Source organism: Leucopleurus acutus (assembly GCF_964270905.1).
Source record: "Leucopleurus acutus genome assembly, chromosome: 2".
In the NCBI taxonomy this organism is placed as follows: domain Eukaryota; kingdom Metazoa; phylum Chordata; class Mammalia; order Artiodactyla; family Delphinidae; genus Leucopleurus; species Leucopleurus acutus.
This window is the reverse complement of record NC_139143.1, coordinates 41,881,328-41,901,089: the sequence shown is the minus strand read 5'-3', so window position 1 is coordinate 41,901,089 and position 19,762 is coordinate 41,881,328. Positions and strand designations below refer to the sequence as shown.

General features: G+C 41.6%; 1 protein-coding gene across 1 annotated transcript in view; it reads left to right on the top strand.

The window, feature by feature from the left end:
- DSTYK (dual serine/threonine and tyrosine protein kinase) overlaps window positions 1-19,762 on the top strand; it is a gene marked incomplete at its 5' end in the record, with an annotated part of 54,131 nt that overhangs the window by 8,066 nt on the left and 26,303 nt on the right. Inside the window, one exon of the mRNA XM_082833750.1 lies at window positions 15,042-15,430. Within this exon, the coding sequence (XP_082689876.1) occupies window positions 15,042-15,430 (389 nt within the window). The remainder of the gene's footprint in view (window positions 1-15,041; window positions 15,431-19,762) is intronic.

Genomic DNA, 19,762 nt, shown 5'->3' with positions numbered 1-19,762 from the left:
GGGTGTTTGTCTATACTGCTTAGTCTCGAGGACTTGGCTTCTAAATCTGATCCTGAACTACTTGTTTAGATGAGTGCCTTGGACTCCCCAGACTCAGAACTGGCATCAGAAAATGATCACAGGAAGATTGAGGAGAAAGAAGGTAATGTGCAGGACAGAAGTGGCGACAGTGAAGAAACTTATTGTTTAAATTGTATTATTACTGTATATGATGTATTTTTTACCTGCTGGGTTTTTTTTTTTGCGGTACACGGGCCTCTCACTGTTGTGGCCTCTCCCGTTGCGGAGCACAGGCTCCGGACGCGCACAGGCTCCGGACAGGCTCAGCGGCCATGGCTCACGGGCCCAGCCGCTCCGCGGCATGTGGGATCTTCCCAGACCGGGGCATGAACCCGTGTCCCCTGCATTGGCAGGTGGACTCTCAACCACTGCGCCACCAGGGAAGCCCAGTTTTTTTGATGAATAAAATTCTATCTCTTAATCTCTTTTCTCTGAGATCCAGACCTGGATACATTTTGCTGGTTATCTTTTTGGCCAATATTTTAAAAATTATTTTGAAATAATTTCAAATTTATGTAAATGTCACCAGAACAGTACAAAGAGTTCTCATACCCACTCCACACAGGTTCTCCAGTTGTTAAGATTTTATTGCATTTGCCCCATCACCTAATCTCTCTCTTTCTATTATAATATATGTATATATTTTTCGGAACCTTGTGAAAGTGAGCTCTAGATAGGTTGTCTTATCTCTTCTAAACACTTCCAGTGTGCATTTCTCCCAAACAAGGACATGCTATCAGCACTCAACTTCCCAAATCAGGAAATCAACAGTGAGTCAGTATTACCATCCAGTCCACGGACCCCATTTAAGTTTTGCCAACTGCCCCAGTCGTGTCTTTTTCTTTTGATCCAGGATCCTGTCCAGGAGCACATGTTGCATTTAGTTATCATGTGTCTTCAGACTCCCTGAATGTGGACAGTCTCTCGGCCTTTCCCTGGCATTTATATCTTTGGCAGGTTTAAAGAGCAGGCTTTACATTCTATGGGATGACCCTCAGCCTGGATCTAGCTGCTTCCTCATGACTAGACTCAGGTCATGAGCTCTCAGCAGGACTAGGCACAGAAATGACGTGATGTGCAGTCACATCAGGGGTACATGTTGTCAGCCCACCCACCCTTGGAGATGTTAAGCTTGATCTCTGGTCATGTTGGTGTCCTTTAGATTTCTCCACCTTAAAGGCACACTTTTTCCTTTTGCAATTGATTAGTCTTTTGTGGGAAGGTGTTCTAAGGTTTCACGGATGATCTTGTTCCTGAAAATGCCTCCCTCCACTAGACCTAGCATCCATTGACAACGCCCACCTGCCTCAGTGGTGGTTTTTCTATCCACTATTTCTTCTATATTTCTTAGTTGGTATTTGCAAAGTTAGAGCATTCCTTTTCCATTGTTTGTTTATTATTTATTTATATCAGTGTGGGACTTCTGAATTTTTTCAATGGATTATAATTTCTTATTATCATTTAAAAAAAATTTTATGCTTAAATTGTCCCCAGTCCAGTGAGTAAGCCCCCCTTTCAGGTGGTTCCTGTGTCATTTTTAACACATTCCCACCATTGGATCATTCTTAATGGTAACTAGCTGAAAGAAGCTGCCTTCCAAATGACAGAAACTAAGCCCTGAGTGAAGCATGGGGTCGGCTTTCTCGAAGAACTGCTTCCATCTCTGCATCCCGTAAATTACAGCTTCAGCTGCCAGCTGCCTTTCTATTCCCTCTGCAGCTCGACCAGCCTCAGGAGCAGTTTCTCCCAGAAGGGAACTTGTCAGCAGGCTGCTGAGTATGGTCTCTTCATGTCACGTGGCTCCCAGGACATATAAGCCCTGCGGCGGGGGGGGGGGGGTATGGGCAGGGGAAAGGGTGGGGGGAGGTTATGTCCCCTTCCCAGGTACCAGTACAGTCTGCTTTTCAAAAGCTGTTCAAGATCTTAACACGACCACCAGGTAGGATAACTTGAGTGACGTTTCTGCCAGCTTGACTTTCAGCTTCCAACAAGAGCTTTAGCTGCTTGAGTACATTTCCATCTCTAATCTCCAAAAACCATCCCCTTCAACCAAAATACCTTATATTATTTGGTCCTGAAGATTCTGAAACCCAGACTCCCTAAGCATATGTTTTCCTTAAATGGGGATGCCCCTTCTAAAATTCAGAATCCTTTAAATTTAGCTGAAGGTCAGAGAGCTTGTTTGGGAATGATAAATAAATGCTTCTTGGCAGAATTATTTCTCTCTCAGCTCCTGGGGTTTTTGTAGCTCAATATTTTGAAGCTTGTCGTAGAATTGATTGTAGTAGAAAGACTGTATAATGTTCATTTCTCAATTTAGGATTTGTTCTGTACTCTTGGCACATGTAGTTAATAACAAATAAAACATCACTACTTATTTGTGGAAATGCATATTTGTGTCACTGATTACTTCAGTGACTTATATAAAATCCTTTGTATTTAACTCACTTTCAGAGAGGACTTCAAGTTCAGTGTTAAAGGTGAGGTAAAAAATTTTACCAAAGGAGGGAAATCCTTGGGTATCAGGAACAAGTATTGCAGTAGTAACTCTGTTGAGACCTGAATTGACTCTGAAGCCCCATCAACCTTAGGAGTTTCAAGAATAGGATAAGGCAAAGATAGAGTTCCATTTCATTTATTCCATATAGTGCCTTCCCTCCTTGGCCATGGACTATACCTTACCCGGCTTTCACTCATATTATTGACTGGGATGGAAAACAGGCAAGAAGGAGAGTGTGATGATATAAATCCATTACTCCAAAAACAATTTAAGCAACGTATCTAACCTAATGGGTCACTAGAGACATCAAAAGGTCATTAACGAGAGATTGGTTCAAGATGGTGGAGTAGAAGGACGTGCTCTCACGCCCTCTTGCGAGAACACCAGAATCACAACTAATTGCTGAACGATCATTGACAGGAAGACACGGGAACTCACCAAAAAAGATACCCCGCATCCAAAGACAAAGGAGAAGCCACAATGAGATGGTAGGAGGGGTGCAATCACAATAAAATCAAATCCCATAACTGCTGGGTGGGTGACTCACAAACTGGAGAACACTTATACCACAGAAGTCCACCCACTGGAGGGAAGGTTCTGAGCCCCACGTCAGGCTTCCGAACCTGGGGGTCTGCCAACGGGAGGAGGAATTCCTAGAGAACCAGACTTTGAAGGCTAGTGGGATTTGACTGCAGGACTTCAACAGGACTCGGGGAAACAGAGACTCCACTCTTGGGGGGCACACACAAAGTAATGTGTGCATCGGGACCCAGGGGAAGGAGCAGTGACCCCAGGGGAGACTGAACCAGACCTACCGGCTAGTGTTGGAGGGTCTCCTGCAGAGGCGGGGGGTGGCTCTATCTCACCGTGAGGACAAGGACACTGGCAGCAGAAGTTCTGGGAAGTACTCCTTGCCATGAGCCCTCCCAGAGTCTGCCATTAGCCCCACCAAAGAGCCCAGGTAGGCTCCAGTGTTGGGTTGCCTCAGGCCAAAGAACCAACAGGGAGGGAACCCAGCCCCACCCATCAGCAGTCAAGTGGATTAAAGTTTTACTGAGCTCTGCCCACCAGAGCAACAGCCAGCTCTACCCACCACCAGTCCCTCCCATCAGGAAACTTGCACAAGCCTTTTAGATAACCTCATCCACCAGAGGGCAGACAGCAGAAGCAAGAAGAACTACAATCTTGCAGCCTGTGGAACTAAAACCACATTCACAGAAAGACAGACAAGATGAAAAGGCAGAGGGCTATGTACCAGATGAAGGAACAAGATAAAACCCCAGAAAAACAACTAAATGAAGTGGAGATAGGCAGCCTTTCAAAAAAAGAATTCAGAATAATGATAGTGAAGATGATTCAGGACCTCAGAAAAAGAATGGAGGCAAAGATCGAGAAGATGCAAGAAATGTTTAACAAAGACCGAGAGGGCTTCCCTGGTGGCACAGTGGTTGAGAGTCTGCCTGCCAATGCAGGGGACACGGGTTCGTGCCCCGGTCTGGGAGGATCCCACATGCCACGGAGCAGCTGGGCCTGTGAGCCATGGCCGCTGAGCCTGCGCATCTGGAGTCTGTGCTTCGCAACAGGAGAGGCCACAGTGGTGAGAGGCCTGCATACCGCAAAAAAAAACAAAAACAAAGACCGAGAAGAATTAAAGAACAAACAAACAGAGATGAACAATACAATAACTGAAATGAAAACTACACTAGAAGGAATCAATAGCAGAATAACTGAGGCAGAAGAACAGATAAGTGACCTGGAAGACAGAATGGTGGAATTCACTGCTGCGGAACAGAATAAAGAAAAAAGAATGAAAAGAAATGAAGACAGCCTAAGAGACCTGTGGGACAACATTAAACACAACAACATTCGCATTATAGGGGTCCCAGAAGGAGAAGAGAGAGAGAAAGGACCAGAGAAAATACTTGAAGAGATTATAGTCGAAAACTTCCCTAACATGGGGAAGGAAATAGCCACCCAAGTGCAGGAAGCACAGAGAGTCCCATACAGGATAAACCCAAGGAGAAACATGCCAAGACACATAGTAATCAAACTGGCAAAAATTAAAGACAAAGAAAAATTATTGAAAGCAGCAAGGGAAAAACGACAAATAACATACAAGGGAACTCCCATAAGGTTAACAGCTTACTTCTCAGCAGAAACTCTGCAAGCCAGAAGGGAGTGGCATGATTTACTTAAAGTGATGAAAGGGAAGAACCTACAACCAAGATTACTCTCCCTGGCAAGGATCTCATTCAGATTCGATGGAGAAATCAAAAGCTTTACAGATAAGCAAAAGCTAAGAGAATTCAGCACCACCAAACCAGCTCTACAGCAAATGCTAAGGGAACTTCTCTAAGTGGGAAACCCAAGAGAAGAAAAGGACCTACAAAAACAAACCCAAACTAATTCAGAAAATGGTCATAGGAACATACATATCGATAATTACCTTAAACGTGAATGGATTAAATGCTCCAACCGAAAGACACAGGCTTGCTGAATGGATACAAAAACAAGATCCATCTATATGCTGTCTACAAGAGACCCACTTCAGACCTAGGGACACATACAGACTGAAAGTGAGGGGATGGAAAAAGATATTCCATGCAAATGAAAATAAAAAGAAAGCTGGAGTAGCAATACATTAGATAAAATAGACTTTAAAATAAAGAATGTTACAAGAGACAAGGAAGGACACTACCTAATGATCAAAGGATCAATCCAAGAAGAAGATATAACAATTATATATGCACCCAACGTAGGAGCACCTCAATACATAAGGCAACTGCTAACAGCTATAAAGGAGGAAATCGACAGTAACACAATAATAGTGTGGGACTTTAACACCTCACAACAATGGACAGATCATCCAAACAAAATTAATAAGGAAACACAAGCTTTAAATGACACAATAGACAAGATAGATTTAATTGGTATTTGTAGGACATTCCATCCAAATACACCAGATTACACTTTCTTCTCAACTGCGCATGGAACATTTTCCAGGATAGATCACATCTTGGGTCACAAATCAAGACTCAAAATTTAAGAAAATTGAAATCATATCAAGCATGTTTTCTGACCACAACGTTATGAGATTAGAAATGAATTACAGGGAAAAAACCATAAAAAACACAAACACATGGAGGCTAAACAATACATTACTAAATAACCAAGAGATCACTGAAGAAATCAAAGAGGCAATCAAAAAATACCTAGAGACAAATGACAATGAAAACATGATGATCCAAAACCTGTGGGATGCAGCAAAAGCAGTTCTAAGAGGGAAGTTTATAGCTATACAAGCCTACCTCAAGAAACATCTCAAATAAACAATCTAACCTTAAACCTAAAGGAACTAGAGAAAGAAGAACAAACAAAACCCAAAGTTAGCAGAAGGAAAGAAATCATAAAGATCAGAGCAGAAATAAATGAAATAGAAACAAAGAAAACAATAGCAAAGATCAGTAAAACTAAAAGCTGGTTCTTTGAGAAGATAAACAAAATGGATAAACCGTTAGCCAGACTCATCAAGAAAAAGAGGGAGAGGACTCAAATCAATAAAATTAGAAATGAAAAAGGAGAAGTTACACAGACACCGCAGAAATACAAAGCATCCTAAGATACTACTACAGGCAACTCTATGCCAGTAAAATGGACAACCTGGAAGAAATGGACAAATTCTTAGAAAGGTATAACCTTCCAAAACTGAACCAGGAGAAATAGAAAATATGAACAGACCAATCATAAGTAATGAAATCGAAACTGTGATTAAGAATCTTCCAACAAACAAAAGTCCAGGACCAGATGGCTTCACAGGTGAATTCTGTCAAACATTTAGAGAAGAGCTAACACCCATCCTTCTCAAACTCTTCCAAAAAACTGCAGAGGAAGGAACCCTCCCAAACTCATACTATGAGGCCACCATCAACCTGATACCAAAACCAGACAAAGATACTACAAAAAAAGAAAGTTACAGACCAATATCACTGATGAATACAGATGCAAAAATGCTCAATTAAATACTAGCAAACAGAATCCAACAACACATTAAAAGGATCATATACCATGATCAAGTGGGATTTATCCCAGGGATGCAAGCATTCTTCAATATACGCAAATCAATCAATGTGATACAGCATATTAACAAATTGAAGAATAAAAACCATATGATCATCTCAATAGATGCAGAAAAAGCTTTTGACAAAATTCAACACCCATTTATGATAAAAACTCCCCAGAAAGTGGGCACAGAGAGAACCTACCTCAACATAATAAAGGCCATATACAACAAACCCACAGGAAACATCAGTCTCAATGGTGAAAAACTGAAAGCATTTCCTCTAAGATCAGGAACAAGACAAGGATGTCCACTCTCACGACTATTATTCAACATAGTTTTGGAAGTCCTAGCCAAGGCAATCAGAGAAGAAAAAGAAATAAAAGGAATACAAATTGGAAAAGAAGAAGTAAAACTGTCACTGTTTGCAGATGACATGATAATATACATAGAGAATCCTTAAGATGCCAACAGAAAACTACTAGAGCTAATCAATGAATTTGGTAAAGTTGCAGGATACAAAATTAATGCATTCCTATACACTAATGATGAAAAATCTGAAAGAGAAATAAAGGAAACACTCCCATTTACCACTGCAACAAAAAGAATAAAATACCTAGGAATAAACCTACCTAGGGAGACAAAAGACCTGTATGCAGAAAACTATAAGACACTGATGAAACAAATTAAAGATGAGGAGGTATACCTCCTCAGATGGAGGAGATGGAGAGGTATACCTCTCAGATGGAGAGGTATACCATGTTCTTGGATTGGAAGAATTAATATTGTGAAAATGACTATACTATCCAAAGCAATCTACAGATTGAATGCAATCCCTATCAAATTACCAATGGCATTTTTTACAGAACTAGAACAAAAAATCTTAACATTTGTATGGTGACACAAAAGACCCCAAATAGCCAAAGCAGTCTTGAGGGAAAAAAACGGAGCTGGAGGAATCAGACTCCCTGACTTCAGACTATACTACAAAGCTACAGTAATCAAGACAATATGGTATTGGCACAAAAACAGAAACATAGATCAATGGAACAAGATAGAAAGCCCAGAGATAAACCCATTCACCTATGGTCAACTAGTCAATGCAAAGGAGGCAAGGATATACAATGGAGAAAAGACAGTCTCTTTAATAAGTGGTGCTGTGAAAACTGGGCAGCTACATGTAAAAGAATGAAATTAGAACACTGCCTAACACCATACACAAAAATAAACTCAAAATGGATTAGAGACCTAAAAGTAAGACTGGACACTATAAAACTCTTAGAGGAAAATATAGGAAGAACACTCTTTGACATAAATCATGCAAGATCTTTTTTGATCCACCTCGTAGGGTAATGGAAATAAAAACAAAAATAAGCAAATGGGACCTAATGAAACGTAAAAGCTTTTGCACAGCAAAGGAAACCATAAACAAGATGAAAAGACAGCCTTCAGAATGGGAGAAAATATTTGCAAATGAATCAATGGACAAAGGATTAATCCCTAAGGTATATAAACAGCTCTTGCAGCTCAATATTAAAAAAACAAACAACCCAATCCAAAAAATGGGCAGAAGACCTTAGCAGACATTTCTCCAAAGAAGACATACAGATGGCCAAGAAGCACATGAAAAGCTGCTCAACATCACTAATTATTAGAGAAATGCAAATCAAAACTACAATGAGGTGTCACCTCACACCAGTTAGAATGGGCATCATCAGAAAATCTACAAACAACAAATGCTGGAGAGGGCATGGAGAAAAGGAAACCCTCCTGAACTGTTAGTGGGAATGTAAATTGATACAGCCACTATGGAGAACAGTATGGAGGTCCCTTAAAAAACTAAAAACAGAATTACCATATGATCCAGCAATCCTGCTACTGGGCATATACCCAGAGAAAACCATAATTCAGAAAGACACATGCACCCCAATGTTCATTGCAGCACTATTTACAATAGCCAGGTCATGGAAGCAATCTAAATGCTCATCGACAGACGAATGGATAAAGAAGTTGTGGTACATATATACAATGGAATATTACTCAGCCATTAAAAGGAACGAAATTGGGTCATTTGTAGAGACGTGGATGGATCTAGAGACTGTCATACAGAGTGAAGTAACTCAGAAAGAGAAAAACAAATATCGTATATTAACCCATATATGTGGAACCTAGGAAAATGGTACAGATGAATCGATTTGCGCGGCAGAAATTGAGAGACAGATGTAGAGAACAAAAGAATGGGCACCAAGGGGGGAAAGCGGTGGGGGTGGGGGTGGTGGTGGGATGAATTGGGCGATTGGGATTGACATGTATAAAATGTCATTATAAACATTGTATAAAATTGATGACTAATAAGAACCTACTGTATAAAAAAATAAAATTCAAGAATTCAATAAATAAATAAGAAGTCATTAACATTACTTCCCGCCAATTCTTCCTCTTTAGAATAATCTTAACCTCAACCCAAAGGGTAATACAGACTAACTGATGAGGGGTTCAGTTTCTCTGAAAAGTACCTACTGTTTCTTTTAGAAAAGGGACTCTAGAGCTGTTGGGTAGAATAACAATAACATTTTTAAAAGGTGTTCACCCGATAGTGGTAATGCTGTTTTTTTCTCCCAGGCCTCATCGTCTTGGGCAGTTTTTGTAAGGACTCTGTCAGTCTGCTTTAAATTGGGGTCCTACAACTACTGAGTTGTGTTTGTCCCCACATTGGGAGAAAGTGAGGTAGGGCAGGTGGAGGAGGAAGAATTTCTCCTCTATCTTCTTCTTATCTCCAGCTGGGCCTAAGAATTAAACTGACATAAGACAGATAAACAGGAGACAAGCATAAGCACTTTGTTAAATTTTACATGTACATGGGAGTCCTCACAAAAGAATGAAGACCCAAAGAAACAGAGTTGAAGTGGACAAAGAAATTATGAAAGCGTGACAAGACAGAGGGGCTTGAGCTAGGGAAGTTAACGGTGGGAAAGTAACTAGGAAGGTACTGGCTAGTTTAACAAGGCTTATTTGTACAGATTTTTCTTGATCTCGACTCCCAGTCTCTGGTGATAACGAATTTTGCTTTCCTTCTGTTATAGGGAGGACATCTTCCCAATGGGGGTTTTATCTTGCTTTCAGGAAGATAAAGGGGAGGTCGGTCAGAGTGCCCTTCTTATACCTGCTGTTTGTCGAGTGCCTTTAGCTCAAAATAATCCTTACGCCAAAGTGGCATTCTGGGGGATGGCATATTCTGCCACCCTTCAGGGACATTGTTTACCATTAAGTATTCACCTGGCCCCCTGAGACTTAAGAACAGTTCCTGCTCTGCCCTGTGTTCCACTTTTTATCTGCTTAGAGAAATGGAGAAACATGGCTTCTTTTTTGTTCTGTTTTGCCTTTTAAGCTACTGCTTCCTCATCTACAAATGGGGATAATAATAGTTTATGTCTGGTAGAATTGTGAGCATTAAATGAAATGGGGCAAATAAAGTGATGTACTTAGAAAGGGCTCAGTAAATATTATTGTGGGTGAGGAAAAATAATTTTCCCTTTACCCTTCTAGGTTCTTGGCCGAGACACCCCTGTTATAAAAAGATTATTGGGAGAGAAACAACCAGAAATTTAATAACATGTGTACCTCCTGTACACGTGGGAGATACCCTGGAAAAACTGCGTGACTCCAAAATGGCCCGAGCCACTACCTTAAATACGATTTCCAGCTAAAGATAAAACACTACTGGGGTGGGGTGAGGTGGGGGGAGTCATTTATGGGCATTTATCAGGAAAAGCACAGTAAAGAAGGGTAAGGTGGTTATGCAGTTTTAAGTGGTTGCTTTCTGCATTGATAAGAGTTTCTAGATATTTTGAGCCCTCCTCTTCCTGGTACTGGAGGAAGACCCCCTTACAAATGGAGATTTCTCTTTTAAATATGTCTCTTACGAAAGGGTAACTTCTCAGTTTCCAGAGCTTCACCTGTGTCTGTTTTGTAAAAATAACCTGTTCAAAATAATATGTCAAAGAGGCATATTTTGGGATGATATATTTCGTTCCCCTTCATTATCTAAAACAGATAAACAAAATGCGTTGCTGCTTTAGCTGCTCTCCTCCTTGTAGTTTGAAACGTTCGTTTAGAAGTAACCCAAATCAAGATAATCTGTTTTTAAGAATCATCAAGAAAAAAAGAAGTCTTGGCTTGCATTGAAGACAATCTGAATTTTCCTGCAGCCAGAGTTGGCAGGGTTAAAGCGCTCCAGCCGGGAGGCCGTGCTGTTACCTTCCGGCAGCCCCATATGCAGATGCTGTTATATTAATTACAAAAGAAAACCTGATTAACTCGAAAGTCCTTTAACTGTCAGTGAGGCAGCTGCTCAAATCTGAAACAGATTTTCTTCCTCCCTCCTACCTTCAGTCTACAGTTTTTAATCTCTTCTTAAGAAAACTCCTAAAACTGCCTGGTAGGTCCTCAGAGCCCCTGGCTAGTTCAGTCAGCTTTTGATCTGCCCTTATAGTAGTCCAGGGAGAGCTCGAGTAATTAAATTCATGTACAGTTTAAAATAAAAACAATCAGACCAACTGCCCATCCCCCTCAGTTACTTTTCTTTCAACAGTTAAAACCTGATGGAATCCTGGAATTTCAGAACTGGAAGGGGTGTTAAAGATGATCTAATCCAAGTCCCTTAGTTCACCGATGAGAAATCCAAGGCTGAGAGAAGCAAGTAGATTGCCAGTCAGTGGTGAGGCCCGGGATCAGAGCATCTGCCCTCGGCTGGTGCTCTGCCCACTCCCTCGCTGCGCTCCTCCCTCACCAACGCATTTGCCGAGAGTAGCAAGGAGTGAAACGATCTCGTTTCAGCTTCATTTCTCTCCATGCTCTTGTTCAAATCTTGTAGACACGTTGAAGAGCAATGAAAAAGCTAAAAATTGGTGGGAGAAGCAAAAGCCTTGGATAATGACGTTTCGAAAAACAGATGGCGATATCCATTTTGAAGACCTTTTCTCAGTCCAGTGGGTTGCACGCAGAACGCTAGCAGAGTGCGTGGAAACGAAAATTAGAACTGGTTTCGCTGTCAGCCCCCTCTCCCATTGCACTGGCCTATGGTTGTTAGACTCTAGCGGGTTTATTTATAGTGGCTATTTTTGTCACTACAGAGATGGGGGTGTGATAATTTGGACCAGATGAGTAATGGGGTATGTCCGCTGTGGTTTTGGCCAATGCAGCATGGTTTACTGGCTTTTCTGTAGTTGACCCTGAGGTCTCAGAGGTGTTAAGATCTCTCCCTCTGGTCCTGAAAAATGGTTAGTTGGTTTTTGTTCTGTTACCTGCTCTCCCAGCAGCACCAGTCACAAAACTCATTTAAGCTTATTTTTATTATGGTTTTTATTTAGACTTATTTTTATAACTTTTGTTATAGGAGTTTGGACACCCATCTGAGATCTGAGGAAGACTGGGAAAAGAGAAAGTACAGGAAGGGTAGATAAGAGTGAATCTAACTGGACTTCTCACTGCTCAGGCTGAGACTGTGGTCTGCAGGTGAATGGGGAGGTACTATTCTGTTGTCCACCTCTACTCTCCATGTTGAGATGAAGGAGGTTTTTAGGAATGACAGTTGCTCCTATGCTATTCATGGTACCGGACTGTTCATCATGCTACTGGACTTTTCTGAGTACTTAGTAGAACCACTTCTGGCTTTCTGTAGACAATTCTCCATGGTAAATGGATTCTTACACAACGCAAGAAAGCGTATAACAAAGCACTAACTATTTTTTAGTCATTGTGTTGGGTGTTGAGGATACAGAGGGAAATATGATGGTTCTTCCTGCTTTTGGTAATTATAAACATACAACTAGAATAGTCTGTATAGGGGAGCAAAATTTGCCTCTCAAAATGTGTCTCTGTGGTATGAAGATTACTTTAGGCTTGGTTGTTTTAAAGAAACAAAAGGCTCAGGAAGAGCTTTTATCTCCTCTGCCTTAACTGCCTAAAAGAATTTAGATAGAGGGCCTATCCTAGAAAGAGAGCTATCACCAGGGCTAGCTACAGTGTAATATGAACCAGGTGTAGTAGTCAGGGGAGGAACCTAGCAAGGCCTGTTTGGTCGAAGTCCTCTCTATGTCCCATTGTTTCTGGATGACCCAGCAAACATTTTACCAAACATTTACTCTTCATTCTTACTGTGGATTGCCTTGTTTCCCTTTGAAGACTGAGCCCCCTACCCCCTCTCCTTAGTCCAGGATGACATATGTATCTCATTTAACCCGTCTTTGGAATCGCATGTTCGGATTCCCCATGTGTACCTAATTAAATTTCATTTTCTCCTGGTAATCTGTCTCATGTCAATTTAATTCTTAGACCCAGCCAGAGGAAACTAAAAGGGTAGAGGAAAATTGTTTTTCCTCCCTGACAACTGTGGTAAGTGTTGTTTAGTTGTCAATAAGATATGAAGGGACTCAGGACTCACTACTTGCTAAGTGGTAGCACAGCAATTGGCTGTGTCCCCTTGCTTTTAGATTGTATCAGTGGGTCAAAAATTAGACCAGTGGTCTGGTGTTTTACTCTCGAGCTTAGTAAATACCTTGCACAGAATTGGGCACTCAGTTAACACTTTGCTTTCTCATCTCTGTCCCAGGAGAACAGATTTCCTGTTTCAGTGTCTCGTATTACTGGTTTACATGTGCTGGCCAGGTGATGTACTTATAAGCCGATGTGAAAGGAAGGGCTTAATGAAATTCATAAAGGGGGCTGGGTGAAAGCCAACTTCCTTAAATCTTTTGGTGGTGCCACTTGTGGGAGAGAAAAAGATTTGAGGATTTGAAATACTGAGTTTGAAGCAGGATAGGTAGAGTCTGAAGTAGGACAACCTCTTAAATGAGTCAGGTCTCTCTTGCTTCAGTTACATAAACAAAATGAATAGCTCATGGTTAAGTGACTAAAGCAAATACTGTTTCACTTGCTGCCACCCTAAATTTCAATTAAGATGTATGTATTTGGCTCGGAGATTGGACTTCTAACAGCCTAAGAACCGTGTGTCTGTGCCTTTCTGGACAAACACAAAGTTGCCTGAATCTTAGACTTGGGCAGGCACTGGCACTGAACAAGCTGGGGAGTGATCGAGTTCAGAATATGAGAGTTCTAGTCAACTAATTTCTGGTTCTTTTTCCCAAAAAGATGTTCTCATACTTTAGGAAGACTTTTGTTTTCTCTCTTTTTAAAAAAAAATTAATTTATTTTTTATTTTCATTTATTTATTTTTGGCTGCATTGGGTCTTCGTTGCTGCACGTGGGCTTTCTCTAGCTGCAGTTAGCGGGGGCTACTCTTCATTGCGGTGCACGGGCTTCTCATTGTGGTGGCTTCTCTTGTTGCGGAGCATGGGCTCTACGCACACGGGCTTCAGTAGTTGTGGCACGCAGGCTCAGTAGTTGTGGCTCGCGGGCTCTAGAGCACAGGCTCAGTAGTTGTGGCACACGGGGTTAGTTGCTCTGAGGCATGTGGGATCTTCCCAGACTAGGGCTCGAACCCGTGTCACCTGCATTGGCAGGCGGATTCTTAATCACTGTGCCACCAGGGACGCCCCTTGTTTTCTCTTGAGTATTATTTGATCTGTTTAGATGAGTGTGGTGCCCTGAAAGGATATTTCTGAGATGGATCACATCTCTTCCTAGATTTGCCTGGATTTTATCCTAACAGGTAGTTCTTTCCCTTTGTCTTATTCAGGGTCTCGTCCTCCATAAACTGAAAGAATGTGATTTGATTAGGAGATATTGATCTTAATTGAGCACCCAGTGTTTTAAGAAAACAGATGACTTGGCAGCTGGGATGCTGTCACCAGCCATCAGTGAAATGAACCAGAAAAAATTCTAGAGCTTATACACACCTGAATAACATTTTATTTCAATACATGCGTATTTAAAGACTGGCTGATACATTTAGTTATAAAATATGTTATAAATGAGGAAAATAAGCTAAAACTGCATGTGGTAGAGTCATTTTAAAGGGCCTTTATATGTTCAAGTATTAGGTCTGTGTCACAAGGAAGGTTTTCATTTTGATATATTCGGTTCTTGGATTCACATCCCAGTTAGTGTAGTCTTTCTGGCTTTGTCAATTTAATGATCTTATACTTGAGTCCTTGTAAACTCCTTAGGCTGTCCCTCCACTGGTTGAAAAACGAGAGGGGAGGGTAGATCAGGTCACTGCCACCTTTCTGGATAGAAACAACTGTTCTGGAAATGAGCCAGAGAGGGGAATCCTGTTTGATACTTGAGGAACCTTTTCTGACTGGGATGTTTTCCTGGTACCTCCTTTAGCCAAGAGCTTCCTAGAAATTTCTTTTCTAGGAGCCTGACATCCTAATGGGATCTCCCTGGAAGTCTCTCCCTACCCCTCCTCACTCTTCTCTCTGTACTCCTTTCTCCTTCTCCACCCTCCCCTTCCCCAACCAGGCCAGCTGAGCTGCATTTCCTTCCCGCCTAAGGAAGAGAAGCACCTCCAGCAGATTGTGGACTGCCTCCCCTGCATCTTGATCCTCGGCCAGGACTGTAGTGTCAAGTGCCAGCTGTTGAACCTGCTCTTGGGGGTGCAGGTGCTTCCCACCACCAAGCTGGGCAGTGAGGAGAACTGTAAGCTTCGGCGCCTCCGCTTCACCTATGGGACTCAGACTCGGGTCAGCCTGGCACTCCCTGGCCAGTATGAACTAGTGCACACGCTGGTTGCTCACCAGGGCAACTGGGACACCATCCCTGAGGAGGACCTGGAGGTCCAAGAGGACAGTGAGGATGCTGCCCATGTTTTAGCCGAACTGGAGGTGACGATGCACCATGCTCTCTTACAGGTACCAAACTCATACTTACATAGTTGCACGGATATATACCAGCTTTCCTTGTATTTGAGCTTTCTCAGAAAATAATTTGGCAATATGTACTCTGGGCTCTGAGCATCAGCTGATGCTCAGAGTCAAAGGAACATGATCTAGGAAGTTGAAAACCAGACAAGGCTGTAGCAGTGCCCATCGCTGCCTCTACTACCATGCTGCAAGGCCCTGGGCAATTTGCTTAATTCCTGTCTAAAACTGAAGGAATGTGTTACTTGCATCTCAAGTGTGCTTTGACAGAATTAGGATCAGGGTTAGAAATCCTTTTTTCATTTTTTAGCAGGAAGGTGTCGCTAGAATTGTCTCTAGCCATCCCTTTCTGAAAGGTGCAAATAAGATGATTAATGTTCTTATTTAAGTTGAGAACAAGTGAAGAACTTCTGAAGTTTTCCTTAGACCTGCCATTATTTACTAAGTGAGACAGATCATGTCTCCTACTTTCTAAGGGACTTCAGAACTTGAGGACAGGTGTGGCTCAATGTAAGGAGATATGGAGATCCCGTCATCTGAAGAATATCTTTGCTTTTCTCAAAGATATTCTTCCAACTCCCAAACAGAACATAGGTCTTGCGGCATCTCCTAAAAGATCATATTGTCTATCTGGTATTCAGATCTCCATTTAGGAAGGACTCGTCTCTGTATAGCTAGGACTGGGCTATTTGATTAGGCCAAATGGGGATGAGCAGAGGATGTGACTATGTTGGGGGTCAGGAGAATGGGGGGGATGGGCAGGGAAGGTGACTATGTCAGGGATCAGGAGCTGGTAGGAATAAAAGAATGCAGATGTGCTCAAAACAGAGCGTCCATCTCCTTGGTTAGCCGTGCCAGGAAGGAAGGGCTAGTTTGGCAGGACTAGGAGAACGGTTTCTTCTTCTCTTCACCTACCCCTGTTCTAGAAGGCTTGATCTCAGTCAGTGAGTGAGTCCTTTGGTTGTGGCCTCGGCCTATGATCCTCTAGAAGTAGAGACTGCCATCTCATTTCCTTCCAGAGTCCAGATTTCCTTTATCTTGATAAATGCTAGAGGGGGCTCTGTATACCAGCCAGCATTTCCTCTCAGCTCAGTTTCAGCGGTGGCTTTCCTCTGTGTTCAGACTGGGAGCGTGCACTGCTTAGCTCCAGGACGATGTTAGAGTTCTTGGATAACTCTGACAGTAGCTCTGACAGTGATCTTTGTTTATTGACTGAGCCTGCTCAGTTGACCCGCCAACTTCTTCACAATTCCTAAGTATTTGATCCATACACAATCTCTATAGTATTCTGCTCTGGTCTAGTTCCTTCAGTGTCCAATAGCGTGGTGGTTTTCAAACTTTTTTAGATTTTAATTCACTCTAAGAAATAACATTTTATTATCAGGACCCAGTACACATATACACGCATACATGTGAAATAAAGTTTCATAAGACAATACTTTTACTTCTTGCAAAACACACTGATATTTTCTTCTCTATTCTATTTGACTTCTTTTTTAAAAAAATGATGGTAGCAGCCCACTAAATTGATGATCTGACTTAATGTATTGTGACCTGCAACTTAAAAAACACTGTTAAATAGCTGAAATGACTGCTATTGGTTGGGTGGTGATTTTTCCTGTTCTTGCCTTTTGTAAAGAGTCTTGGAATGTGAACAAAGCCATCTGCAGGACAGGCACATTATCTGATTGATTTTTCTGTGTCCCTTCACTTTATTGGTTTTAATTTTTAATGCTCATTTACTTTGGTCCCATGAATTGAGGCGATAAAGTAAAGTCACAGAAAAGAAAGTGAGAGCCATTTCCCAAGTGCATACCTGAGCACGTATCTTACTGGTGAGAGTTCCCATTGCTGCTCCAGGTATATGTAGTAAGTAAGCACTCAAACTGAGTTAACAGTTGAGGAGGCTACTTGGCTGGGAGGGAAGTTGAGACCCCTAATTAACTTTCTGTCTGCACAGTTGAAATATATATTCTCTTTCTTGAGAAATATTCTTCTCTTTTCTTGTGGAATTCTCCAGCCTCTCATTGTTCTGTTTCATGTGGTTTGTGAGGCTTCCTTAGCTAGTGTTTCTCCGGATCTGCTTTATTCTCCGCTGGTTTTGATGTGGAAACAGCATTTCTAACTTTAGAATCCCTTGATGCTGAGCCTCAGAGGAGCCTTAGCAGCCTTTGGGGCCCTCAGGCCCTGCTCAGTCACTGTAGTCAGGCTCCTGTCTCCATTTAGTGTATCAGGGATGCTCAGCTTACTGCTGGGAGCACTTCCTAACTACCTTGAATATTCTTTGTGCCAGTGAGAAAGATTTTTTTTTTTTAGCTCCCATTATATTAGCTCTAAACAGCCAGGGCTGTGGCCAGGGAGTTAGCTCTAAACAGCCCTTCCATTTGGTTTGTAAAGGGAGTGGTAAAGAAAGGAAACATTTAGCTAAAGGAAACCAAGATTGAAATAGGGGAAGTGAGATGTTCATTTTTAACTGTCAAATTATTAAAACAGAATTTCCCCTTACCCTCTTATACAATGGTCATTCTTCTAATACGTTACTTTAAAGGCCTCATAAATTAGCCATTTTCAGTTTGTTCTGGAATAGGCCAACTCACATGGTACCCGCATGGAATACCACAGTATTCCCAGCTTTTTAGCTCTGGGTCCCCTGAGATTCTCAGTTCATAATTCAATAATAGAGGAATACTATCAAGCTGTTAGTTTCTGAAACCTCATGTAGTGTTAAAACATAGTCATTTTCGGGCTTCCCTGGTGGCGCAGTGGTTGAGGGTCCGCCTGCCGATGCAGGGGATGCGGGTTTGTGCCCCAGTCCAGGAAGATCCCACATGCTGCGGAGTGGCTGGGCCTGTGAGCTGTGGCCGCTGGGCCTGCGCGTCCGGAGCCTGTGCTCCGCAACGGGAGAGGCCACAACAGTGAGAGGCCCATGTACCGCAAAAATAAATAAATAAATAAATAAATAAACATGTCAGTTTCCAGCTGGCAACACATTTTGCCATTCACCATATTCACTAGTTCTGTCTTCATTTACATACTTCCCCTTCCTAACCTTCACCCCCTTTCTGGTACATACATCACCTCCTTTTCTTTTTTGTTCCTTTTACAAGTCCAGTGGAACACAGCTGTCTGCCTTAGAGTTGCCTCAATCTGATGTGTGAGTGTGTATATGTTTTTCCCTATGAACACCTCTAAGAAAAGGAATAAAAAGAAGCAGAGATGATTAAACGTCCCCAGCCTAAGATGGGATTCCTGCAGCCTAGCAGTGGCATTTCATTTTCCGTGGCAGTTTCATAGCTCTCAGTTTTCTGCTCTAGGCAATAGCCTGTTTATCCCTACCAGGTGTTTTCTGGCCCTCTGGACAAATGTACATGTCACCTGGCAGCCAGGCTGCCACACACTGTCATGGTTACTGGCTCATGGTGATGTCTGGTAGGGTGTATTTCAGGGAACTAAAGTAGACTGATGTTTCCAGGAAAGGTCTAATGACTTGCAAATAAACTTTTTTTTTTTACTACTTTGAACTCTTAACCATTTGGAGTAGTAAAATTTTCTCTTTATAACCCTCAGTCAGTAGCCATCAATGGAAATAATCTGTTTGTAATTTCATACAGACATTGATATTTTTATTTTTTAATTTTTAAAAATTAAAAGTTTTTAATTTGATTTATAATTTTTTAGTTATTTACAGTGTTGTACAGCAAAGTGATTCAGTCATATATGTATATTTTTTCAAATTCTTTTCCATTATGGTTTACTACAGGATATTGAATATAGTTCTCTGTGCTATACAGTAGGAGCTTGTTACTTATCTGTGTTATATGTAGTTGTTTGTATCTGCTAATCCCAAACTCCTAATTTATCCCTCCCCCACCCTCTTTCCCCCTTGGTGACCAGAAATCTGTTTTCTTTGTCTGTGAGTCTGTTTATGTTTCATAAATAAGTTCATCTGTGTCATATTTTAGATTCCACATGTAAGTGATATCATATGGTATTTATCTAACTTACTTCACTTAGTATGATAATCTCTAGGTCCATCTATGTTGCTGCAAATGGCATTATTTAGTTCTTTTTTATGGCTGAGTAGTAGTCCCTTGTGTGTATATACCACATCTTCTTTATCCATTCATCTGTCAATGGACACTTAGGTTGCTTCCATGTCTTGGCTATTGTGAATAGTGCTGCTATGAACATTGGGGTGCATGTATCTTTTCAAATTATAGTTTTCTCTGGATATATGCCCAGGAGTGGGATTGCTGGGTCATATGGCAACTCTCTTTTTAGTTTTTTAAGGAACCTCCATACTGTTCTCCATAGTGGCTGTAC